This window comes from Anopheles arabiensis, chromosome 2 (assembly GCF_016920715.1).
Source record: "Anopheles arabiensis isolate DONGOLA chromosome 2, AaraD3, whole genome shotgun sequence".
Taxonomy (NCBI): domain Eukaryota; kingdom Metazoa; phylum Arthropoda; class Insecta; order Diptera; family Culicidae; genus Anopheles; species Anopheles arabiensis.
In genome coordinates this window covers 109,195,086-109,219,737 of record NC_053517.1, presented here as the reverse complement: position 1 = coordinate 109,219,737, position 24,652 = coordinate 109,195,086, and the positions used below count along the sequence as shown (strand labels likewise).

The 24,652-nt window shown below is 51.0% G+C and overlaps 7 protein-coding genes and 1 non-coding gene across 11 annotated transcripts in view; 4 read left to right on the top strand and 4 right to left on the bottom strand.

The window, feature by feature from the left end:
- Positions 1-14,544, top strand: part of LOC120895962 — a 65,649-nt gene extending 51,105 nt beyond the window's left edge. For all 4 annotated transcript variants that reach the window (XM_040299725.1, XM_040299723.1, XM_040299726.1 and 1 more), the window contains 5 exons: positions 10,342-12,351; positions 12,418-13,270; positions 13,344-13,506; positions 13,583-13,787; positions 13,860-14,544. In XM_040299725.1, the coding sequence (XP_040155659.1) occupies positions 10,342-12,351; positions 12,418-13,270; positions 13,344-13,506; positions 13,583-13,787; positions 13,860-14,161 (3,533 nt within the window). In that variant the 3' untranslated portion in view covers positions 14,162-14,544. The remainder of the gene's footprint in view (positions 1-10,341; positions 12,352-12,417; positions 13,271-13,343; positions 13,507-13,582; positions 13,788-13,859) is intronic.
- Positions 231-1,457, top strand: LOC120895969 (reticulon-4 receptor-like 2). The gene has a single exon (XM_040299734.1). The coding sequence runs from the start codon at positions 315-317 to the stop codon at positions 1,386-1,388; it is 1,074 nt and encodes a 357-aa protein (XP_040155668.1). The 5' UTR covers positions 231-314; the 3' UTR covers positions 1,389-1,457.
- LOC120895963 lies at positions 1,458-3,319 on the bottom strand. The gene is made up of 2 exons (XM_040299727.1): positions 3,193-3,319; positions 1,458-3,119 (listed from the first exon to the last, which is right to left on the bottom strand). Exons 1-2 carry the CDS (start codon positions 3,204-3,206, stop codon positions 1,505-1,507), a joined length of 1,629 nt encoding a protein of 542 aa, XP_040155661.1. The 5' UTR covers positions 3,207-3,319; the 3' UTR covers positions 1,458-1,504.
- LOC120895965 (leucine-rich repeat-containing protein 9-like) lies at positions 3,372-5,044 on the bottom strand. Its single transcript, XM_040299729.1, has 2 exons — positions 4,946-5,044; positions 3,372-4,873 (listed from the first exon to the last, which is right to left on the bottom strand). Exons 1-2 carry the CDS (start codon positions 4,978-4,980, stop codon positions 3,475-3,477), a joined length of 1,434 nt encoding a protein of 477 aa, XP_040155663.1. The 5' UTR covers positions 4,981-5,044; the 3' UTR covers positions 3,372-3,474.
- On the top strand, positions 6,649-8,440 carry LOC120895964. The gene is made up of 2 exons (XM_040299728.1): positions 6,649-6,780; positions 6,861-8,440. Exons 1-2 carry the CDS (start codon positions 6,758-6,760, stop codon positions 8,398-8,400), a joined length of 1,563 nt encoding a protein of 520 aa, XP_040155662.1. The 5' UTR covers positions 6,649-6,757; the 3' UTR covers positions 8,401-8,440.
- LOC120895966 (leucine-rich repeat transmembrane protein FLRT1-like) lies at positions 8,414-20,213 on the bottom strand. Its single transcript, XM_040299731.1, has 3 exons — positions 20,097-20,213; positions 9,896-9,981; positions 8,414-9,829 (listed from the first exon to the last, which is right to left on the bottom strand). The coding sequence occupies exons 2-3, from the start codon at positions 9,919-9,921 to the stop codon at positions 8,458-8,460; spliced, it is 1,398 nt and encodes a 465-aa protein (XP_040155665.1). The 5' UTR covers positions 9,922-9,981; positions 20,097-20,213; the 3' UTR covers positions 8,414-8,457.
- Positions 18,154-23,479, top strand: LOC120895968 (hairy/enhancer-of-split related with YRPW motif protein). Its single transcript, XM_040299733.1, has 3 exons — positions 18,154-19,123; positions 19,681-19,895; positions 22,590-23,479. Exons 1-3 carry the CDS (start codon positions 18,912-18,914, stop codon positions 23,408-23,410), a joined length of 1,248 nt encoding a protein of 415 aa, XP_040155667.1. The 5' UTR covers positions 18,154-18,911; the 3' UTR covers positions 23,411-23,479.
- Positions 23,480-23,499: 20 nt separating this feature from the next.
- Trnae-uuc lies at positions 23,500-23,571 on the bottom strand. The gene has a single exon. It is a non-coding gene; the product is annotated as a tRNA-Glu (tRNA).
- Between the last annotated feature and the right edge of the window lie 1,081 nt (positions 23,572-24,652).

Below are 24,652 nucleotides of genomic sequence, written 5' to 3'. Positions count from 1 at the left end.
CCGAGGAGTCGAGGAGTGAAGAAAGCGATCGGTTTGAATTGCAATCCGTGTCCACGTTTCTTGGTGAGTGTGTATTTGTAATGTTTTGGTAAAACAATTCCCCAATGTTTGTTGTAACACAAGCAAACAAACAAGCAAACAAACAGCAACGACAGCCACTGATAAGAGAGAGCGTTCTTCCGTAATTAGTTGTTTGACATTGAGATTTGCCCTGAGAAGCTCTCGGCGCTGCTTGAGGCTCTCGATGAGTCTCACTACGTTCTCAGTGTTTAGTGTCATCTCCTTAACAAAAGCAGTGTGTCGTGGTGTGCATCATGTGGTGGAAGTGGCCTCTTCTCGTTTTTCTCTGTGCCTCCATCGCGCTCTGTACCGATTGTCCCAATCGTGCCAGCAATGGATACTGTGTGGTGGAAAACGTTACCGAACCCTACAACCCAGCGATCTTTCCACCGAACGAACGTTTGGTGTGGATTCGCAACAGCACCATCCCAGTGTTTAATCGATCCCTCTTTACGCCACTCGCCCACGTTGAAAACCTCATGATCCATCGGCTGCAGATAGAGCAGCTCGAGCTGGCCGGTTGTGATAAGCTCGACATCCTGTTCGCTTCCTACAACGCGATCGATCGTGTCAGTGCGGACGAAGGTTTGCCGCTACGGCAGCTGCACCTTTACCAGAACCGTCTCACCGACGTGAGTGCACTGCGAGCACTCACCGAAATCGAGCAGCTTTATCTGCACGAGAATCTGCTGGAATCGTTACGCTTCGATACGTTCGCACCGATGCGGCACCTCAAGATACTCACCCTGCAGCGCAATCGGTTGCGCACGATTGCGACAGGGACGGGTAACAAGCCGCTCGTGATGCCCCGACTCGAACAACTCTTTCTGCAGTTCAATCAGTTGCCCCATCTCGATACTGGACTGTGGCGTATGGAGCGGCTCCGTGTGCTCGACGTTAGTCACAATCAGCTCGCCTACCTGTTGACGTTTCTGGAGGAGCTACCTGCATTGCGTACGCTCGGGCTGCATCACAACCCCTGGCACTGTGGGTGGTTGTTTGGGATGCTGGAACGGTTGGGTGCACGCGAGCTGGACACGGACGCCGATGGGTTGATTGGAATCGATGAGGAAGCGTCCTGTCCGGGGCTACGCTTGGAGGATCGGCTATGCTGTAGCGAGAATGCGACCAGCCCCGATCCGGTACTGCTTCTGGTCAGCCGTACCGGGATCGTCGATGAGCTGCAGCAGCAGGTTCGTGGTGCAAAGCGACGTGTCGAAACGCTGGAAGAGGCACAGCGCAAGCAGAGCCACCAATTCGGTGAGCTGGCCGGACGTTTGGCTGCAATAGAGCGTCTCTGCACGGAACGATCGAACGATACTCCATGAAGATTACAATTAAAATTAGAAAGTAAAATAAAGAGAACAACTATTTGAACAAGTTAAGAACGCTTTTAATGCAGTGTTGTAACTCGTCTTCTTCCATTACTCATCAAGCTTCTGATTCATCCGTGACGGCGCATCTGATAGGAATAGGCACCGAATCGAGATGCTCGAACGCGATCGTACATCTCTTCCGAGTTGCGTGGAATCACCTCCTCGATTACTCGATACGCATCATCAACCCGTGCCGTCAGATCTCCAGCTCGTCGGTGGAGTGAATTCTCCAGCTGCTGGGCTTCGGCTAGCTGATCCTCTAGATGGTCGATCCGCTCCCCGTACCGCCGTATGCGCTTATCGCGCTCACTCGTCTCGTACACGTAGTTCTGCACCTTGCGCCGAAGCGACTCGATGCTTGTCTTGATGCGCTCAATGCTATCGCCAATCGTTTGCTGACGTACGGCGTCTAGCGTGGGCTTAGGGCGCACTGCACGCTCACGCAGCTCGTCGATCGATTGCCCCAGCTCGATCACGGCACGCTCGATACGCTCCTCGAGCCGCTCGAGCTGAGCTGTCTCCGTGTCCAGTGCGTGCCTTAACCGTACCAGTTCGCGCTTGATCTCGTCCTGATCCTGTGCCACCGAGCCCATCAGCTTCGCGCGCAGATCGTGCCCACGTTCGGTGATGAGGTTTAAATCTGCATCCTCCACCTGATCGTACGAGTACTGTACCAGCTCGTACCGTCGGCGAAGCTCGTTCAGCTGCTCCCAACGGCTACCGAATGGGTCCTTGTCGTTGAGCTCCTGGTCCAGTGCCCGCTCGTAGCAACAGATCCCGTTGAGCGATTTCATCTGCTCCCGATCGCACCGGGCAGCTGGGTCCTGATCTTTCACAGCAATGCCACGCTTACGCAGCATCAACTGTGCCTCACTCAACCACGAACATTGCCAATCGTTCCCGGCGTAGGAAACTTCCAGCAGTGCACCGAACTGACCAAGCTGGTGCGCCTCGTCAAGCAGTAGGTAGAGATCATTGTTCGATAGATCGAGCGATACGAGCGATGGCATCTCCCAGCCACTGATGTTCACCGTTATCAGTCGATTGGAAGCCAACGAGAGGTGCTTAAGCTTCAGCAGCTGCACGCCCTGATGAATGGATCGGGCTGGGGCGCGTGTAGTAGACTCCACCACGATCAATCCGTTGCGGGCAAGTGACAGACTCTGTAGCTGTCCCAGTCCCGTGAACGAGTCGAGTGCTACCTCCTCCAACCGGTTGCCTTCCAGCGAGAGATACTTTAGCTCGTTGAACGATTTTCCAAACAATGGTACGCTGCTTAGCTCGTTGTCATCCAGCCGCAACGATCGTAGCCGATGTTCAACTCCAATGGATGCAAAATCTAGCGCGCGAATGGAGTTGTTACGGGCAGACAGTTGCTCCAGATTGCCCCAAATGTACATCTTCCGAATGCCCATTGCGTCCACGGTGAGGTCCTGCACCTGCGTGAATTGACGTGCAAGCTGTCGCGTAAAGTCCGGTATAAAACCGTCCACCATCGTCAGCGCTACGTAATGCATATCGATCGAGAAGCTAGCATCCTCGATATTTGCCACCGTGCCCAGGATGACGTCGCGCACTAGACAGGTTGCCTTAATGACAGGCGTATCGGGAACAACGCATCGATACGTTACCAGTGCGTAAGATGTCGGTGCGCACGTAGAAATCAAGATGAGCGCTAAAATCCTGAAAAGAGAAGCAGTTGCGTGAGAATGTAAATCACCGTCAGAAGCGATCTTAGACCTCATCCACTACTTACCGTGTGATCGTCATCGTCTTTCTTTCGCTTATACTCCTCGATACGATCCGAACCGATCTGTCTAACCGTTAAACTCATACTAAAAGTATGAACCTGCACGATCCTACACCACACACCATCTGATAATGCAACTAAGATTGAGATCAAAGATCGAATGAAAAGAAGTAAAAACACACATCTGTTGTTTTGCATCTCGCTTATCAGCGCTATGCTTATGATGCACTTCAATGCATTTTTATTGAATAAATCGCTCGTGAACAGCAAACAATGTTTCACCGCCCGCTAGGTGGTAGACTTCTGTTTGACATGCTCGCGCAGCATGGCCAACATTGAGCTGAGCTCCTTCAGCTTATACTCCCCGCGCTTGACGGCCGTGCGGAACTCGTGCTTGGCCACAACTGTCATGTAGGAAAACTGTACCTGGTTATCCTTTAAGCCTTTGAGTAGTGCATTGTTGTCAACGAGCTTTTGCTCCAACTCCGCCAGCTTAGATTCTACTTTGTCGATGCTTTCTTTCGAACAAACACATTCATCACACTGTGCAGCCTTTTCCACCCGTTCTGCTGCAGGCATTTCAGCCGTAGTAGATTGTTCTTCCTCGTCGTTTTCTCCGTCCATTGTTTCTGGTTTTGGAGTAACCGGAACTACCTCCTCATTACGCTTCTCATATGATTCCTTTAGTCTGCGGATCTTTGCTTCAAAATCGCGGATCGTTTTTTGCACCGTTTCATTAAACCTCGCTTCCATCTCGCCATACCGTTCCTGGAGCGTGTCAAACTTCGCCAGGTTCGTCTGCAACGTTTCCTCCATCGGCTGCTCCACGTGTTTGCAGCAAATGGAGCTGTTGCGTATGCCGCCACAGTTAACATCACCATCCTTCACCGTAACATCGTTCTTTTCGAGCTGCTCCAACATCTGGTCGAGCTCTTGGCACTGCCATCGGTTGCCGGCGAGCGAAATGTCCGACAGCGCTTGAACGTTGTCGAGTCCGCTCACCTTCGTCAAGTTGTTGGCGGATAGTTCCAGCAGCTCCAAATTCGGCAATGACCATGTGCGCAGATCAAACACGGTCAGCGTGTTGTTCTGGAGCGCCAGCACACTCAGGGCGGGAAGTGATAGCTCACTAACGGTAGAAGCAATCACGTTGAGCCGATTGTAAGCAAGATACAACTTTTCAAGCTTTGGCATTTCAGCAAAGCAGGCCATGTCTAGCGTACTTAGCGCATTGCGCTCTAGATGGAGCTCTTTGAGGGCTACGAAAGCGCGCATACTCTCGACACTTTCCAGCTGATTGTCATTGAGACGCAGTACCTCAACGCGATAGGCAGCTGGGGCAGCTTCTGGCACGTGCAGTGTCCTGATTCTGTTGTGCTCCGCCGATACGTACACGAAGCTGGGCGCGAAACAAAGCTCCTTCAGACCGACGCGTCCGATTGAGACCTTTTCGAGTTTGGCAAAAACACTACTGCAGTGTTGCGGTTGCATTGCCACAATGCTTCCTCCCTTGATGTTTAGAATTGTTTTATCTTCTATATCTACCAGCTTCAACTTGTGGTTAGCATCTTCCAGTTTAACAATGTTAAGGAAGCATGTTTTCGGTCCCGCTGTAGCACATTTGTAAACGATTTCTACCTCACTTTGGCTGGCAGCGAAAACAACACCAGCGTACCAGGCTAGCAAGCTAAAATGATTAAAAAGGAAACGAGAAATCAATGAAGAAATGAAGGAAGGATGTTTTACCGTTTCAACCTACCCTAGCGCCACGGTGATGTGGTAGCGCAACAGCATATTGCGTAAAGTGTTCTGTCTTCTCTGAGCGATTAAAGCAGACTGACGCAGGGTTTAATCTCCCTATACAAAACGAAGTAAGAGGTGACGCTCACGTTACGCTCACGTTACGCTCATAGGTGACGCTTGCTCACTATAGAAACTATGTGTACGAAAAAGTTACTCACTATAGAACAGTGTTGCTAACCAAATATGGGTGCTTGGATGATTTTTATTTCATAAAGGATTTTTATTTTTTTCCTCGAGGCAACAAGCAATGGTAGATTGATTGAATCATTGAGGTATTCAAATCGAAAGACATCATTGTTTTCTTCTACCAACGTGTTGTATAAAAAATTATCAAATTATTCCCAGTGATTCTAAATAAATTTGTGGTAAAGATTCTACCTCGCTCCATTTTATCTTGCGTAGTAGTATAGTTCAAAACGTTTAAATAAAAAGACTTGCTTCGAACTATTATGTACTTGCTTCGAACCATCATCCAAGTGCAGTCAAATGCTTTCTTGAAAGGATTGCAAAATCGTACGCTATGAACGTTTAACAATTGCAATTTTTCATGCTGGGTACAATGCAATAGTGAAACCATCGGAGCTGCATAACTAGGGCTAAGTAATCAACTTTAAAACATGCATATAACAAGTTTATATTTCCCATGGATCGGGCCTTCATACGCGTAATGGGACAATAATATACACGGAATAAAGACATTCCTGGGTCATGGGGTTTTTTTAATCATGTGCTCAGATGAAGCAACAAAGTTGAATGAAGTTAGTTTAATTGTTTTTATTCGGATTTAGCACTCCTGGATATCCATGGCTGCTTAGTACACAAATAGTCTTGCAGAAGATGGGGCACGGGTCAATAATAAGTGACAGTGAGCCCTGTGGATGGAAGACTCAGATCCATATGCCATTTGAACATGTAATAGTAGCTATTCCATAAGTTCAAAATGACTAAATTAAATTTTCGTATGTCCTATATGGTTGTAAAGATGGGCAATGATAGCGGAATAGTCGAACATTTGGTTTGCCATAAAAACCGTTGTCGGCCAAGGCCTTCCTGCGCCACACCGATTATTTTATCGATTTTTTGATAACCCATAGCATGATAATAGTGAGTCATACTAGAAATTAAACCCATGATTGGAATGTTAAGTCGTACGAGTTGACGACTGTACCACGAGTCCAGCCGATACTCAAACATACTGAAAAAGAAAGTGGACCACGATTGCTAATGTAATGGAAACACTAACATTTGTAAATAAGACAAAAATATGGAAGGGCTATAAACCGGGATAAGAATTGGAAACCTGTGCCAAAATAGTAACACAGTCATAAAAAGTTTCAGTAAAAAGACATCAAAAGAGAGCAGACTTGCTTATCTACATGTTTGGATGAAAACATTTAAACGAGCCCTGCAGTCAGTATACACGTCTTAGGTTCTGTTGCGAAACTCTGTAACCGGGCCAAATTAACTAGTCTGTTTCAAATTGTGCTAATTTAATCTGTTGCCATAGTTATTTTAACTTTGTTTTTGTTGCACTTGGCACGTATCAGACAAAAGCGCAATGAGAACTCATTCACAGCAACTCCCTTGCAGCGTAGTCTCCTGTTGCTCATCCAGGGCCTTATCAGGCAATCGGAATAAGATTACCGATCTCGGGAGTAAGAAGATCGCCATCAGCAGCGTTCGTTCACTTTCTTTATTCAGTGTGCGATAGTCGCTCGAACCTGCTGCACGTTGTGTAGTTTCTGTTGTTGGATTATCTCTGCCAGCGATGTCTGCTTTTCCTCCTACATTGTAAGTAAGAATCCTTCGAAAGCGCAAAAAAACTAGACACCAATCCAATCCGGATGTTCTCTTGGTTTGTTCTTTACCAGCTTGCTCAGCGTGCTGCTGTTCTCCCCGGTTTGGGCCGGCTGGTACGATGGCTACAGCTGCCACAGTCGCACCGCCGAAGTGTGCAGAGTGAAGGATGTGACCCTGGACACTGAGCGGGCAGTGCAAACGGCATCCTTTAGTGACGTTCGCGATCCACTCGTGATCGAAAGTGGAACGATCGTACATTTTTCCCGCGAGCTAGCAAACAAGCTGCCCGGCATTTTCGACCTCACCGTCGACAAGTTGGGCATAGTGCAGCTCTTCATGCGTCCTAGCCTGGTGCATCTATCGGCGGTAGATAACGCTATCGATAAGCTGCTGCTGGACGAGACGACCGACGAGGGATATAGCATGCTAACGCTCCATCTTTCCTACAACAAGCTGAAGGAACTTCCTTCGCTCGATCGTTTCACACGGCTCATGACACTGGCGGTGGATAACAACGTGCTCTCGACCATCGATATGGCCACGTTCAGCCGGCTGAAGGCACTGCGTGTGCTTACACTCGCCCACAATCGACTGCTGACGGTGAGCTCGCCGGCCGACACACCGATCCAGCTGGTCAAGCTGGGGCGTCTCTCGTTCGCGGGCAATCAGCTCCCGCTGATCGACATCCGAACGTGGGAGTTTGACTCCCTGCGCGAACTGAACCTCACCAGCAACAGTATGAACCGTGTCGAGGGTAATCTGGCCCAATTCCCAGCCCTCAAGGTGCTCGATATCGCCGGCAATCGGTGGTACTGTGAGTGGTTGCTGATGGTGCATTCCCACCAGGAGTCGCATCGACTCACGCTTGACGCTGATCAACCCGGTCGGTGTCGGGAGGAGAACATGATGACGTCCCATCAGCACTGCTGCAATCCGGCCGGTGCGGAAGGATCCGGGCTGATCGACGTCTACGGCGACAAGTGGGACGAGCTGAAGCGACTAACACAGCTGCTCAACACACTGAATGCCACCATCGCCAATGGGTCCGCCTCGGTGAAGCACGTGCTGGAAGCGCAGCTAAAAACGCTCAACACACAGCTGTCGAAGCTGCTGGAGGTACAGGCGGAACACGGCACCGAACTGAAGCTGCTCGAGGGAGGTATCGATCGGCAGAAGGACAAAACCGTCAAGCTGGAAACGGTGCTTCAGGACAAGGTGGATCAGCTTCGGCAGATAGTGGACGCACGCTGGAACCTTACGAGGGACGGCGGGGATGTGACCGATTGGCCGATCGATCAACTGTCGATCAACACAACGACAACCAACTGGCCTTCGATCGCGGCAAACAATGAGAAAACGCTGGGAAAACTACGCGAACTGCTCGAAACGACGACCAGGCAGTTCAACATGTACTCCAGCAGGTCGTACGACCAGCAAGCGTTGCTCAGCACTCACATGGAGCGTGTAAACACAGTACAGGGAGAGCTGGATAAGGTGAGGCTGAATGGGCAGGAGATTCAGCAGCAATTGTCCAAATTGGAACCGACCGTAGATCTTATCTACTCCTTTCTAAAAGATGTAAGGGAAGGGTGTGGTGAGGAGCTAGATTAATAAAACAGACTCATACCTTTCGAGCAGTTTATTACAGAAATATGGGGCGTTGTGTTCTCACTTGGCAGACGGTTCGGACCCCACCTCCAATCGACGTGCATAATCGATCTTTTCGGCATTTGCCTGCACCCAAAGACTGTCCGTCTCGATCGCCTGACGGAGCAGCTTGTTCTTCATGTCCACCATGAAGTGTAGCAAGCGTTTGCGTTCCTGCTCCTTCATTCTCACTGTCTCCGTTTCCGAATCCATCCGCTTTACCGCGCCCTCCAGTTTGTTCACCTTCTGCAACACTCGTGCCGCTTGCGCATGAGCACGTTCCGACTCGTCCTCTTGCTCTTCTAGAAACTTCATATACTCCTCCACACAGTGCTGGAGTGTGTCGTTGAGCTTCTTCAACAGCTCACTTTGCGCCACCCGAACTGCTTCATGGCGCTGATCGAGCTGGACGATCGCTTCCCGCACACGGTTTAGCACGGGCAGGAAAGCATCCACCACCGGTTTCGTGGCGTCAGGGGCCGTCGAGGCGTCACTGCCGTTGCCTCCATCGGTGTCGTCTGCGTCCGTGGTGAAGCTACAGCAGATACCATGCACCTTCTCGATCGAACAGTCGGCACCATCGGTTGACTTGTCCAGCAGGGTGCCGTCGGAGTCGGCCAACGATTGCCGGATGGTGACCTTTTCCAGCGCATGCTGAAGCCATCCACAGCTCCACCGGTTTCCGGCCAGCTCCAGCTTCTGCAGGTCGAAGAACCGTTCGAACCCGTCCAATCCGTCCACCTCCGCGAGACTGTTGTCGTTCAGCAGCAGTGTCTGCAGCGAAGGCAGCTGCCAGTTTTCCATCGACACCGAAGCCAAGCGGTTGTGGGCTAGTGACAGTGTGGTCAGATCATTCAGCACCAGCGCGCTAGTGGGCGGTGCGAGTTTGACTAACCCATTCCGTGCTGCGGATAGTACGCGCAGCAGTGGCATTTTCTCGAACACAGCCATACTGAGCTCGGTGAACCGATTCTCGTCTAGGTACAACTCCTCCAGACCGTGGAGTGGAGCCAGCTGGGTAGCATTGTTAAGTAGATTTTTGCTTACATCAAGCACTTTCAGTGCGTAGCTGCTGCTGGAAGCACTTGTTTCAAGCGTGACCAGCTTGTTATTACGCAGCCGCAGCTCTTCAAAGTGGGGCGCAACATAAACGCTCTGAATATCTAATCCTTCCAACCACAGGATGCGTACTGGAAGCTTTTCTGCCAGTTTCACAGTAAGATTGGACAGTGATCCTTCCAATATGCGCACTGTGGTTCGTTTGGACAAATCCGGTAGCTCACTGTCAACTGTTAGAAGCGATTTGATGACACAAGTGGCTCCTTTCGCCTTCGTACATTTCACCACAGAGCTGGAAATCTCCCCAAATCCGCTACTGACAAAGAGTCCAATGCTGAAAATAAACAGGAAAATTAGAGTTATTACGATTCTTTTTCGAAAGAATATTCTTTTAACTTACAACAAAGCCTGGAAGTAACACTTCATGTCGAGGTTGAGATGTGAGTCCTTTCTCCTACTACACTACTTTCTCCACTGAAAAGAGCACTGAATCGAAAATTGCAATTCAAAAACGGTGTACATAGACGAATAGCAAAGTCGCTGTTTCACGTTATCAGCAACTGATTATCGTCGATTATAAAATAAACAAAACGGTGCATAGATGTTGTTTTGATGGCCTACTATTTACCAGATAGCTTATACACGGTTACTCCACTCCCTTTTCCTGTCAAAGGTTATGCAAACTTGGAAGTTCATCAACATTTGTCTAACCCTGCCTTACATTGTCTCTCATCACTATGACTGATGATTAATAGTAGGCGCTGCTTTCGGTTAATACCCCGGTGTTACGTCCACACACTAATCACTCGTTAATTTTTCTTTTCTTTTTCACCCTTAATGTTCCAGACGATTCCGATCATCACTATGAATCGCTTTACTCGATCGGTTCGAACGATGGGCGCCACCAGCACCAGCACGATTCCAACTACACCACCTTACCGCCGCACGCGGAAGGATCCCTGCTTTCCGGGAATGCCGCGTCCGGGGTCAACTTCCACGAGCATCGAGCCGGTGGTGGTGGTGGTGATGCAAGTGCCGCAATGCTACTTCCCCCTGACGACGAGTTCGACTCGTTCGACAGCGATGACACGGAATACGAGGACGAAGACGACGATCGGAACCGAGCCCGAACGGACAGTGGAGTGGACATACGGAATGCGAAGCTGCCCGATCCACCACCGTCCAGCAGTCAGGTGTACGTGCTGGTGCAAAAGATCAAGAACCTCGGCACACTGTCGGAGATAGCGAAAAGCTTCCACAAGCTGTCCAAGAAAAAGGGAACCAAAGGCGCTACTACGACGACCGGTGCCGGTGGTGGTACGTACGAGAATACGGTCCTGGGCTCGAAGCACGCCGGCACCAAAACAGGATCCAAAGGAATGAGCTCCTCCACTTCCTCGAAATCGTTCAAACTGCCGCCTCTCCCTTTAGTCGGTGGCGGTGGTGGTGTGCCAAAACCACCACCGGAGGACTACGAGGGGGCAGCAGTCGGCTCACCGCACTCCGGGTCGCATCCGGCGCCGCCTGGTTCGTCCTTGCTGCTGCCGGCTTCCTCGCCATCCTTGTCTTCGGCGTCCACCACGGCTAATCGCGCTGCTGCGGCGACGCCGCTCATCTCTAGTCCCGTGCCGGAGCAATCGTCGTCCGCCGGTGTGCGCAGCACGAGCGAGTCCAGCAACGTGAGCGGCAATGTGCCGAAAGCCCCCGGCACCGCGGGTTTCTCCCCGGCCGACGGTGCGACGCGCAAAAAGTCCAAGAGTACCAAATCGCTGCGCTCGAAGCTGCGCAAAAGTCTCGTGTCCGATTCGACCAGCCTCAACATCGGAAGCTCGTTCAACGGGTCCCGCAGCACGTTCTACGTAACGTCGGCCGATGTGGATTCGGGCATCTTTAACGGGTCGGACGGTTGCCTCAATCCATCCGCCAGCAGTGTGTCCCAGTCGCAGGAGATGCCAACGAAACCGGTCGAAGACAATCGACGAAAATCGATTGCCTCTGCAACCGGGACGACGGGTCACGGGCGTCCAACGATACCGCCACCACCGCCACCGGCCGAAGCGGGCAGGAAGACGGCAGCATCTTCCTCCGTTTCGCCCCTGCTGGCCGCAAGCAACAGCAAGTCGGTGAGCAAGAAGCTGGGCGCTACCTCCTGGTACGCGGAGTGTGGCGTCTTCAAGCAGCCGCACTCCTTCGGCACCGGAAGCGATCAGTCGCTGAGCAATGGAAAGGGCGATGGTAGCATCAGTCCCCGCAGCTCCCTACCACCAAAGGACGGCGGGCCTACCGGTGCTGGACCTGGTGGTGGCATTGGCGGCAGCGCCGGCGATCGCACACTCACCAGCAATGGGCACACGTCGGCCTCGTCGTGGTACGCGGACATCTACCAAACCAGTGGCGCATCGGTGGCGAGTTCGAGCGAAAGCTCGGGCGTCTCTACCGGCGGAGAGGGTGGACCGGGCGACGATCATTCGCACAGCATGTTTGTGAACGAACCGCTGTACCAGATTTACAATGCCGCCAAGCTGGAATCGATCACGCGGGACATTGATGCGGAAATTAGTGGCCGCTCGGAGGCGGAGCTGTACGACGATGGGTACGAGAAGATTGCGGAGCGAAACCGCCGACGGAAAACGGGAGGCGCCGGCGAGCAGGAGGGAGCAGAGGAAGGTGATGAAGGTGGCTGCTCCAGCAGCTCGGGCAGCTCGTCCACCGATGGGGACGATCGGGGCGATGATTCCGCGATGCATTTGCGCAAACCTTCGCGTCCAACGGCGCTGGAGCTGATTGAGCCGCACATTGGCAAACTGCGTACGCTTTGGTGCGAAGTGCCGGAGGTTCGAAATTCCGAGATACTGGGTAAGTGCGGTAGTGTGAACGTTTCTTTTGTCCTTTTGCTAATCCAATTTCCATGCCATTTTCCAGCTACCCTAACGCCGACGGAAAAGCGGCTACAGGAAGCCAAGTTCGAGATACTCACCTCGGAAGCGTCCTACCTGAAATCGCTCAATCTGCTCCGGACGCACTTTGTCAACCATCCTGCCTTCCGCGACACGCGCATCCTCAGCTCCTCGGAGCGGAAAACGCTCTTCTCCTCCATCATACCGGTGCAGGAGTGCTCGGACCGGTTGCTGTGCGATCTGGAAAACTGCTGGCAGGACAACATTATGCTGCTCGGGCTGAGCCACAGCATCTACAAGCACGCGGAGAAGCACTTCCACGTGTACGTGACGTACTGTGAGCATCAGGCCAAGATCGATCGCACCCTGAAAGCGCTCAAAGCCAACAAGCCGGAGTTTGCGCGCACACTGGCCGCGCTCGAGGCGGACCCAGTCTGCTGCAGTCTCAGTTTGTCCTCCTTTCTGATGCTACCGATGCAGCGCATTACGCGCATGCGCCTGCTGCTGGACGCGGTGCTGCAGCGCTGCCATCCGGACGATGACGACGAGTTCGGCAGCTGGGAGAGTACGTTCGTGCTGATCAATCGCATCCTGACGCAGTGCAACGATGCGGCCCATCGCAGCGAGCAGCTGTACGAGATGGAGCTGCTGTCGCGGCAGATCGAGTTCCCGACGAACGTGCGGCCGCTGGCGATCGTGCCGTGCGGTATCGGGGCCGCCCCCAGCACGATGCACCGGAAGCTGGAGAAGCGCGGCGATCTGGTGCACGTGCTGTGGCGCGGGGACGATGCGAAGCTCACGTTCGGCAAGAAGTTCTCCAAGAGCAATGTGTACGCGTTCCTCTTTACCGATTTGCTTGTGTTGACCAAAAAGAAAAGGTACGCATGCGTGAAGCCGTTGAGCCGTTCCGTTTGTGTTTAATAATGCTCTCTCTTTTCTTCGTTTCCGCAGCGATGAAAGCTATCTTGTGATCGATTACTGTCAGCGGGCATTGCTGACCGTCAGCTCGGGCGATATTGTGACCGGTCTGCCGGCCAAAGAGATGCAAACAATCGGTAAAAATCTCATCATCATGACACTGCTGGAGAACCACGAGGGCAAGACAATCGAAATGGTAAGCAAAGGAGGGCAAAGTGGGTTTAAACGTAACCGGTATATGAGTAACGGTTTCTTCCTGCTTTCCAACGCAGATTCTTAGCTGCCCGTCCGAAACGGAACGCGAACGCTGGCTCATGGTGACGGAACCGCCGGCCTCGGAAAACCCGGACGAGAAGATCTACGAGCAGTGGGACTGTCCGCAGGTGATAGCCGTCCATCCCTACCAAGCGCTGCAACCGGACGAACTCGATCTCGACATCAAGGACGTGGTGAACGTGCATCGGAAGATGGCCGACGGTAACTATAAACGTGCGAATTGTCACGTCCCAAAACATGTGCTAATTCCTTTCTGTCCGTTCCGTTTTCTAGGCTGGTACGAAGGTGAACGTATTCGTGACGGTGCCGTCGGTTGGTTCCCGAGCAACTACACGAAGGAAATCCCGTCGGCCCACATACGGGCGAAGCACATCAAGCAGCGCCACCTGCTGCTAACGTACACCTCCAAGTACATCGACACTGCCACTAAAGCCCATCATCATTACCACAATTACTATCATCAACCGCAGCACCAGCAGCAGCATCATCATCATCAACTTCATCATAAACAGCAGCATTTGCAGCATCAGCAGCAGTATCATCATCATCATCAACAGCAGCAAAGCAAAAAGTGAAATAAAACCGTGATTGTGTACTGTACTTAGAAATAGAGAGAGGGAGAGAGAGAGAGCGTGCGAGCATTTTGAAGGGAAGTGAATTTGTACAATGGAATATATCTAACACACCTGTACAGAGCTGTGTGCTGTTAAGGTTGCCGCAGTTTTTAGACCGTCAAGGTGGGGAGGGGTGTGGGCACATCAGCACCGCTCCCGCGCTCTCGCCGGTCAAGCAATAGTAGAATAAGGGTAGGATAGTTTTAGCCGTTCGCGTATCTAGAATATCGCTAGTAGTGTTGTACTATACCGTGTAGATATAGCCCCCCTGTTTCATGCCAACATTTCGCTCTATCTAATCGTTACACTGAATTTAATGTGAAATAAAATGTTATTGAATCAAATCAGCGATTTTCTTTTTTCTCTGTGTGCGCCACCGTTGGCAATGTGTGACTCTTTCAGTAGCGTCCAGTGAATGAGTCCCATTTGTCCCGCGTACCGCCGGGGTGGCAACAGCAATCAGCTACATTTCTTTCACGATTGAACGCTGACATGTAACGACGCCATTTGCTTCTTTTTGCCATGTATTTTAGTGTGCACTTTCTCTCTCTCTCTCTCGTAGGCTCATTCCAAGTCCCTTTCCGCTGTTCGTTTGAAGGGACACCTGACACATCCTACGTACGGCACAGTGACACACCGGTAACCTTTACCGACCGACTTCGGTCCTTTCCATGCCACACTCATTTCGAACTGTCCATTCCTCACGTTCGCCACGTTTCGCTGTATCCAGGTACAGTCAACATCCGGACAGAAGCAGGTCAGCTTGGTCAGGTTGGGGTAGCGTGCCAGCAGATCGTCCGGAATGCTTTTCAACGGGTTCTGGCTAACACGCAGATTCGCCAGCGCTGGCAACTTCCAGCCCCGCAGGTCAAGCGATTCCAATTGATTATCGTACAACTCTAGCCTAACCAAGGATGGTAGCTCTGTTTCCGTTTCAGTGGTGAAACTGCGGAATGCATTTTGGGACAGCAGCAGCGATGTTAGTCGTTGCTGTTTCTGCAACTGTTGTGCATCGGGCACGGTGAGCTGATTTTTGCACAAATCTAGCGCCTTAATGTTTACCGTGCTGTCGCCGAAAACGGGAAAGCTGGTCAACCGGTTGCTGGTTGCATACAGATAGAGCAGAGAGGAACAGTCGCATCCCGAGAGGTCCAGCTCGGTGAGTAGATTCTGCCGCACGTCCAGCATTACTAGTGCCGGTAGGAAGGTGCTGTTACCACCAAACATTAGTAATTTGTTGCGCCCCAACAACAATTCCTTCAACGCAGGGAACAGCCGCACCGCATCCAGATGGAAGTATTCGATTTGGTTGGAGCTCAGATCGAGTCGGGCCAGTTTCGATGGTTGTTCCGGTTCGGCGGCAGTTTCATCGACCAGCAGGCTAGCTTCCGTGATGTGGTTCGCTTCCAAACTAACCGAGGTTAAATTGTGGAATGCCAGCAACACACCCAAATCGAATGTACCAGTTAAGCGACATTGTTCGATTTTTAATATTCTGAGCTCCCGCAAGTTGCGGAACTGCTCGGTCACACCGTCCAGCGGACAGTGGCGCACAATCAGCTGCCGAAGATGAGCGTTCGGGTATAGTATCAGGTGTTGTAGCTTGGGTGCTTCCATCAGGGACAGTGCTTGCAGTGGATTGTCCGAGGTTACTTCCAACCGTTCGCTTTCCGTGTGCCAAACTTGCACATCAAGGCTGGTGGGTGGCATGTGGGCAAAGAACGCTTGATCCATTTCCTCTTCAACGCTCACGAGCACCGCCACTCGTTGTTGGGTACGATTGCACAGTGCACCATTGCGGTGGCTTGCACCCAGAATCACTACTACTAGCACTAGCAGCACTTTGTGGACGTTTTTCATCACGTTCAGCTCTTTTTAACCGGAAACTTTACACTTATTATGGCGCACTGTCGCAGAGGAAGCAGGCAAATGACAACTTTTTTTGTGTTTTTGGTGCTGTCCGCGCATACTTTGATTGGACGACACAAACGGTGTGCCGACCGACAGCCAAAATGTTGGTCATGGTTTGCTACGTTTTGGGATGGTCATTGCGCAGTTAGATCCATTGCGCACGCGGTTATAAGCTCGTTTATCGCGTAATTGTCGTTGGTTACGCGCAAACATTTTCAAACCCTGTTTGATGACGATGACGTGTTGTTGCTAAATTTTTAGTATTTCTAGTAATTTTATCATCTATATTAATAGTAAGTATTATATTTTTTACCATTATTACAATGAGCACCGGTTTATCGAATTCCACTTGGCAAACTCTTCATCTCAATCGAATAGACTTTACTTTTCCCAGTTGTAATTGTTTTTGCGTCTTTTCTTTTCTGCCGGCCGACATATATGAAACACAAGCATATCTCATCCCACGGATGGGACACTTCCCCCTCCCCCGCCCATCCACTGGACTGGAAAGTAAATGCGTAGAAAGGCGGAGTCGACAGCGCGGAGTCGACCCTCCGGAATAAAACTCGTGCGCATAGGGAAAATCGTGGGAAATCAAATAGAGGCCCGGTTCTCACAAACACGAGACCGGCACGCGTGCAACGATGGCACCCTCCAAAAAACAACGCAGCAGTGTGCAATCGGGGATGGGCCGATTGGTGAGTGAAAAGGATCATCAACATGCGCGCTCACTCGCACCGACGCACGAGGACACACAGTGGCAAGGGTGTTGCCCAGTGCACGGTGTTGCCGACAGGATTTGCACGAAACGAGGGAATGAGGTAAAGCGAAACGGGGGAAAAGCGAACGAATTGTGTTGATGCTTTTGACTGGCACAAGTGAGGTCGATCCAGGATTGAGGATGCGTTCCCACGATTTCTCGATTTTTATCGCACCTGCAGCTTGGTGCGAGGGACATAGCGTGGAGCGTGGAGGAGTATGTGCAAGTGTGTGGGGGGAGGGGAGGAGGGTTCCGACAGATTTTGAGTGCAAAAAGGACGAAAAAATGGGAGTTTTTATTGCATTGTTCTTTTCTTCTTTTGCTTTGCGCGCATTTTGGGATAGGAAATCAACGTGAGGCCCTAATTGCAGTCTAAGCCATATAAGTGCTTAGTACTCAGCAACTATATTAATTTAGAAAATGATTCATAAAACAAAATATTCCTTGGAGAGAGAATATCTTAAGGAATCACAAACAATGTTGGAAGGATAAACTAAAAACAATATATATCCCAAGAATCAGGCCACAATTTCAGAAATAAATACAAAATAGCTCTCTTACATATCTCTCCATCCGGCTTTTAGGATATGTATAAAGAAGAGTAACTCCTTTGAACATCAGATTCTTATATTAGAAGTAATGTCACAACCAAATAAGTCCAAATCCAAGAGAACCATCATCATGGCAATCAGCTGTGCAGATAAACTTCCCATACCGGAGTCTGGCACACTCCGGAACCGCCCCCAAACCACCTGTCACCATCACCCCAAAAAAAAAGGCCAAGGTCAAATGCACCGGCACCACCAACAAACGGCAACAAGTGAGCTCTGCCGGCCAAGACGCCGAGGCACCCGAGGAAATTGGGACACAAGAGCAAACCGGGAGCCTGCCGACGGCGGTCCTGGAGCGGATACGCGTGGCAGAAACGCGTTTTGTGGGGCCACACGCCGGTCCACGTGGCCAGTCAGTCGGTCGGTCGGTCGGTTCTCGGCCCAGCACGCACCCATCCTCCGTGTCGCGCGCGCACACGTTTCGCTCGCGTGTCATCTTCAGCATCTTTCCTCTCTCTCTCTTTCGCCTGCTTCGCTTTCACTCTCACCGTTTATGCTGCCTAGAAGCATAACTAGATGAAGCGGGCTGTGTTCATCCGTGCCCTCGGAAGGTTTGGTGGTGGGAGAACCCGGAATGAACCCTGCCCCGTAGGATCTAGTTCCCCCTCCAGCGCACGTTTCATCGACACGAATGAACACAACCCGCCCGCCCGCCCGCGGTTGTTCGGTATGCTCTGGCTTCGTTAGGCACTTCCCCCACAGCGCAGAGCATAAAATGCAACATAACACCGACCCTCGCTCGCTCGCTCCCTCTGTTCCTTCTCTTCGTGCTCGGTCCTTCGTGCAGCGCGCGCGTCCCTCCTCGGGAAGACGAAAGGGTCGCGTGGCGTTCGTGCGTACGACGGCCGTTCGTCCAACCCCGTACGTGGCGCAGGGGTTGCATTCAAGGGTGCCGGCCGGTGTCGCACACGCTCGACGGCAACGGAACAGAGGAGAGCGAACGAGAGAGAGAACGAGCGGGAACGACAGAGGACACACAGCACAGCAGACGAGAGTTGGGATCTGGTGTGCGGCATCATGCATTGCATGCGCTCGGCGTACGCTCATTAAATCAGTCGGACGCCGCTTACGCACATGACAAGTCACGTGTAAGTCGTCGTCGCCCCGGAAGAGTGCCAGTGTGGGCCACGAGAACGCCGCACGCTACCAACCGGTGTCTGTGTGCGTGTGCCGCCAAGTGTTTTGTGGTGTTGTGTTGTGCCAAAATTTGTTGCAAGTGTGTCCAACCACCACCCCCAAACACCCAAAACCTTAAGTACTTTGTTTGCCAAGTGACCGGTTAGCGCGAGAGTGAACAAGAATTAATACAAGAATTTAACGAAAAGTGACAAGAACCTAACGCAAGTGAAAGTGAAAGTTGCGGTGCTCTTTTTCTTAAATCCCGCGTGGTTGTAGCAGCAGCAGTAAGAGGAAGAACAAACAAACAACGATGGATCATCATCTTCCACATCATCATCCGCACCATCATCACGGTACGCCCCTTCACTGGGGCTACTCCACTGCGACGACGCCAAGTGCCACCTCTACGCCGACGCACGCCGGCCACAACACGTGGACGCCCCCGTCGTCGAAGGGCCACAAGCGGACGCTTTCTGAAAGTGACTGTGAGGATCTGTACTCGGAGGAATCGTCCAAAGAGCAGTGAGTATTTGTGATCCAGCGAGGAACAGTGAGCGAGTGTCGTTCGTGTGTTGTGCAATTGTCTGGTTCTATGTGTTGTGTGAAATTGTTGCAGTTTTTTATCAACTTCTAAGTTAGACTACATTTGTGTTCTGTTTATAAAGTTCCAAAAGTTTAAAGAGGTCCTTATAAAACCGTCAATGTTTGATCAATTTAAGAGATATTGTTTTCTCCAAAATTCCAATGCTAGTGCTACATCAACGAAATTAAATTAACCTTTGACACACCATCTGGTCATGTGAAAAAGTCACCAAAACGTTATTTAGTTACCCCTGCCTATCACATGAACCTCTACACCAACTCGCGTGGGAACGACTTTGACGCGCTAACAATTTCCGTCGGCTCGTCGTTCCCACACGCAATGTGGGCAAGGACATGCATACACACACCCCTTCAATACGGCAGTGCAACACCGGAACCGTGTTACCCTTTTGCATTACCACGATTAACGTGTTTTAAAAGGCACATATTTCTCACACATTACGCGTTTTTTGTGTTTTCGCTATCTTTAACAACAGTACCTCGCCGGGAGAATCCGATAGCTGTCAACTGATGAGCCGCAAACGGAGACGCGGCGTGATCGAGAAGAAGCGCCGGGATCGCATCAACTCCTCGCTGACCGAGTTGAAGCGGCTCGTCCCAAGCGCCTACGAGAAGCAAGGATCGGCGAAGCTGGAAAAGGCCGAAATTCTGCAACTAACCGTGGACCACCTGAAGGCACTGCATGCACGTGGTAAGTTGAGCAATTCACCCTTTTACGTTTGTTTGTTTTGTCCCATGCCGTCCTGTGGCGTTCGTTGTCTCGCACACGTACTACTCGGTGCAAGAAATTGGAGATATTTCAATCGAAGCCCGATGGTGTGCGAGAAATATGACTTCCTGTCCACCGAGAGGGACAGTGCAGCAACAAAAGTATCAACTATCCGCATCTTACCTCGCTGAGTTCCCGTTCCGTGTATGTCATCTGGTGCGAGAACACAGATCTCTCTGCACTCTGGTCCCTTTTTAGCTGTCCTGGGAAACTAGCTGGTCGCACGTCCCCCGTTCTTCTTCTGCGAACGGTAGAATCCTAAAACCGAAAGAAGAACATAAAATAAATCCCTTGGACCTGTGTTTGTAGCGCAGACCCGTATACGTGTGTGGAAAGGGACGTGCCTATTTGGGCGTCTAATTAACCGTCACCGTCACTTGGGTGCCCGCGAACCACCCGACCGAGAGGGAAAAGGCGTCTTCGAGCAAAAACGGGCAAGGGATCTTTTTTCGGGTGCGCTCTGTTGTTGTTGCTCTTTCTCTTCCGATATCCGACATCCGGTCGTCATCGTCGGTGGTGTCCTCTGTTCCTTTCTGGTGCCCTTTTTCTACCTTCTTCTTCTTCTTTTCTTCGGAACTTTGAAGAGGAGGGATACATCGCTAGAAGAGAGCGCCTCTATTGTCGTCAAAGGTCCTTGGAAAGGAAACCGAACCGTTCTTTCCGGCCTTTCCCACGGTTTCAACGGGGTTTTGCTTTTGTATGTGTGAGTGTGTGAGTGTGTGTGCGTTTCGTGAGGAAACTTGAACCATATACACGACCCTTCTCAGTGTGCTTTGAAGTGGAAAATGACATGGAAAACACCGTCGCTGGAAAGTCACCGATCACGCTCTCCCGACGGACGCAACGGACCGGCAAGTCAAGTAACAGTTGCACCGTTTGCAAACTTTTGCACCGTTTTGTTTCGTTTTATGATGCCTGAAATGGTGTGGCAGAATTGTAGATTGAGTGTTGGAGGGATAGTTTTCCAAGATCCTTACCTTAGTGTTGACTGGAGCTGAATTTCCGAAACTTTCACTACCGTTCGCTGTCGTATTTTTATCACTCGTAGCTCTCGCCTTTCTAATCACCACCACCGAAACCACAATTTACCCCTTTTTATCTCTGTCTCTTCCCACTACCCTGTCTCCTGCGGGCAATCTCACTTGACGGGAAACAAAAACGCGCTACGCAACCTCACACACAGCAAAAGGGGTGTCCCGCTCTCTTAACAGGTCTCAATCACACGATAAATATCAATTTATCGGTCACAACACCACTCCCCACCACGGGGGACCGACCCGAACGCAGTGCGTGGAGAGTGCGAGATTGGCCGAAAAGATTCTGGCCGTCGACTGTGTGTGTCACACCGCCTGCTTGATTGAGCAACCAGCAACCTCAACCGCCTGTGGCATTAGGAACAAAAAAAAAACTAACTAGATTAATGCATCATCACCATTGGTGACGGGCGCGATGATGAGTGGTTGATGGTGTGGGCCCTTTATCTCTCTCTCACTCTCTCTCCGTGTTGAGACAATGCAGGCTGCCGAAATACGCCCGGGGCCCAGAACTTTCCCACGCCACACATTACCCAGGCGGCCGCCGGTGCATTAGCAGCCAAACACCCCTTTGGAGGAATGTTCTGCATCGCGGCCTCTCCCCGGCGGGTTGTGGTGTTCTCTCACGCAATTCACCCAATACACACAACAAACTAAACCGAAGGGGCCCTCTTCCCCCCTCCCTCCCCTACTATTGGGTTTGTTTTTTAGGGCTTGTTGTTGATGTGTGTTGTGCTGCGCTCTTAAATATGATCCCGGCAACAGAAACAGCAACCGAAAGGGTTCTGGAGGAAGGCGCGCTACACATATTACGAGGCGCTTTGGGTCTAGTTGGCTGGTGATAGTGAGGGAGAGAAAGAGAGGGAGATGATTTAATTCCCGCTTCCCCTCTCTTTCTCGCGCACCCGAAAGAGGAAGTCAACCAGGAAGGAACACACACCGGCAGCAGGGAACACACAAAGGGAGAGCAGCGGGGAAGGGAAGAGTGTTAAGTGCCGCAGGATGATTAAGTCCGAACGATGATGATGGTGATGATTCCCGCGTATGTGTAGCAAGGGCGAGCGAGAGCGGAGGGGGTGGGTGAGAAAACGATCGCGCAGAGGAAGTAAAGCGTTCCCACACACATCAACCCGCGCGCGCCCGTGTACAAGCGCAACGGTCCGGAACACACCATCGTGGTTCCCCTCCCCAAGTGGTTACGCGATTGTTGCTTGTTCCCTTCGGTTGCGTACGTGTAGAGGCAGGAGATCCTTACGCGCGCGAGCCTTTTTCAATCGCGCAACGGCGAAGGGATAAGCGTGAGAGCGTACGGTTCGCCGGGGTTACACGCCGCGTTTAGAAGTTGGTTTGTATGTAGGGACAATGGGGTTGCGCGCATATTGACTTATTAATGCCAAGGCAAGGACCTTGTCCACCAGAGCAGAGAGAATGGGGAGTGTGGGATGGTTGGTTGTTACAAAAGGAGATTAATTTATACGCCACAAACACACACGCACACACACACACACAAGCATATTCGCAACATCAAAATTTAACACCGTAATTAATTTTCTTTTTCTTCCTTTTCTTCTCTTCCTTGCAGGACTGGACGATGCCAGCTACGATCCGCAACGGTTCGCCATGGACTACCATATCATTGGCTTTCGGGAGTGTGTGGCGGAAGTCGCCCGTTACCTCGTCACGATCGAGGGCATGGATGTGCAGGATCCGCTCCGGCTGCGCCTCATGTCCCATCTGCAGTGTTTCGCGACACAGCGGGAACTGTCGACGAAAGCGAATGCGGCTGCCGCCACCAGCCCGGCCTGGTCGCACAGCAGCAGCACCGCCTACCCCGTCGCGGCTGCAGCCGCCGCCGCAGCCGTAGCCTACCCGAGCACGCACCATGGCACCAGCGGCTACTATCCTCACCCGCATCACCAGAACTACGGACCGCCACAAAGTGCAACCGCACCGTACATTCCACAGGTGGCCACCATTCCCCCACCCCTCGACCATCTGCACCAGCAGCAGCAGCAGCAGCAACAGCAGCAGCAGCAGCAGCAACATCATCAACAGCTGAGTGGACATCCTTCCGGTGCTTCCTCGGCGGCCACCGCTGCCATCTACGCCACAAGTGCTCCGCTGCACGAGTTGTACAACAGCCAGCATGATTCCGCCAACGCTGGCCAGCAGCAACAGCAGCAGACGGAGCAGCAGCAGCAGCAACAGTCTGCAGTTGGAACGAACGGTGCACCGACGTACACGGATCTGTCCAACAACAACCCGAACCGGGGTTTGTCCGCGTACGGCAATCCGCAGTACCCGGTGAGCACCTCGACGCACGGATACAGTGCGTCGACCAGCTCGTCGTACAACACGGCAGCGAAGCCGTACCGTCCGTGGGGTGCCGAGATGGCCTGTTGAAGAGAGCAAGGAGGGGACGAAGTGGGAAGTGAAGCATATGCTAGAGTTGCCAAAAAGAGTGAATGTGAGGAGGAGGAAAAAAAGAATCTTTCCCATACCGGGAATCGAACCCGGGCCTTCTGGGTGAAAGCCAGATATCCTAGCCACTAGACCATATGGGAGGCTTGCGAGAGAGCAATTCCGCTACGTACTGATTCTACCGCTCTACTTTGCGTATGCGATACAGTGCGCGTGACTCTGCCAAAGACAATTGCCATTCACCACGCAAGATTTCATACAAAGTAGCACAAACCTTTTCGCTGGCAAAAATGTATTCGATTTAGAACACTCAGGAACGATGTAAGAGTAAGAGCTTACACACAGAGTCATATTTAAGGAAGCTGGTCCGCTCTGGAAGAGATGGAAGGGAAACACACATATGTTCTAAGCTTTAACTACACTAAACCATAAAAGGTGTCCTTAAGAACCGCTCTTTTTTGTACATACACAGGTGTGATTGATTGTGAGTGAGTGAGAGATGTTAGGAAATAAGAATCATAAGTAAGAGAGAGAGAGAGAGAGAGAGAGAGAGAGAGAGAGAAAGAAAGAAAGAGAGAAAAGCGCGCTAGCAACATAGATAGAAGATTATTTATTAGCAAGCGGTAAAACGTTCCCGGACCGCCTACTACAGCATCCCAAAGGGTTGAAGAAGCGGGAGACGCGTTTCTTCCGGGGGTCTCTGAAGACACGCTGCCAGAGTACGTTTGTTTACGTATTTAGCCTATTAAGCGAAACCAAATCGAGTCAATTAGGTCATAAGAAACTTTTTTTTCACTTATCAGTAGGATTAGGATAGTTCGATGAACGTACTGTACCAATACCAAGGAGAGAGAGATACACCAAATGAAGAAACGCAAGATTGTGATTTGTGCAACAACATTTCATGCCGCTAAATCGACCAAAAAGAGGATTCACTTGGACCTGAAAAAGAGCATTTTACATATTTTTATATGCATATATATGAAACTGGGAAAGTTTACAACCGAGCCAAACCTTTACTGAAGAACCGTTTGATGAAAGCAAAAATGAAAATAATTGTTTTTTTTTCTTGTTTAATATGATGACATTTTTATGAGGATGATGGTGAAAGGAATTCTGCAACGGATGATGCAACTTTTGAGTCTAAAATTATTCTTTTGTTTGCCTTCTTTTACTTCAGCCTTGATTATTTTATGTTGATATTCATTTCTCCTACTCATTCCA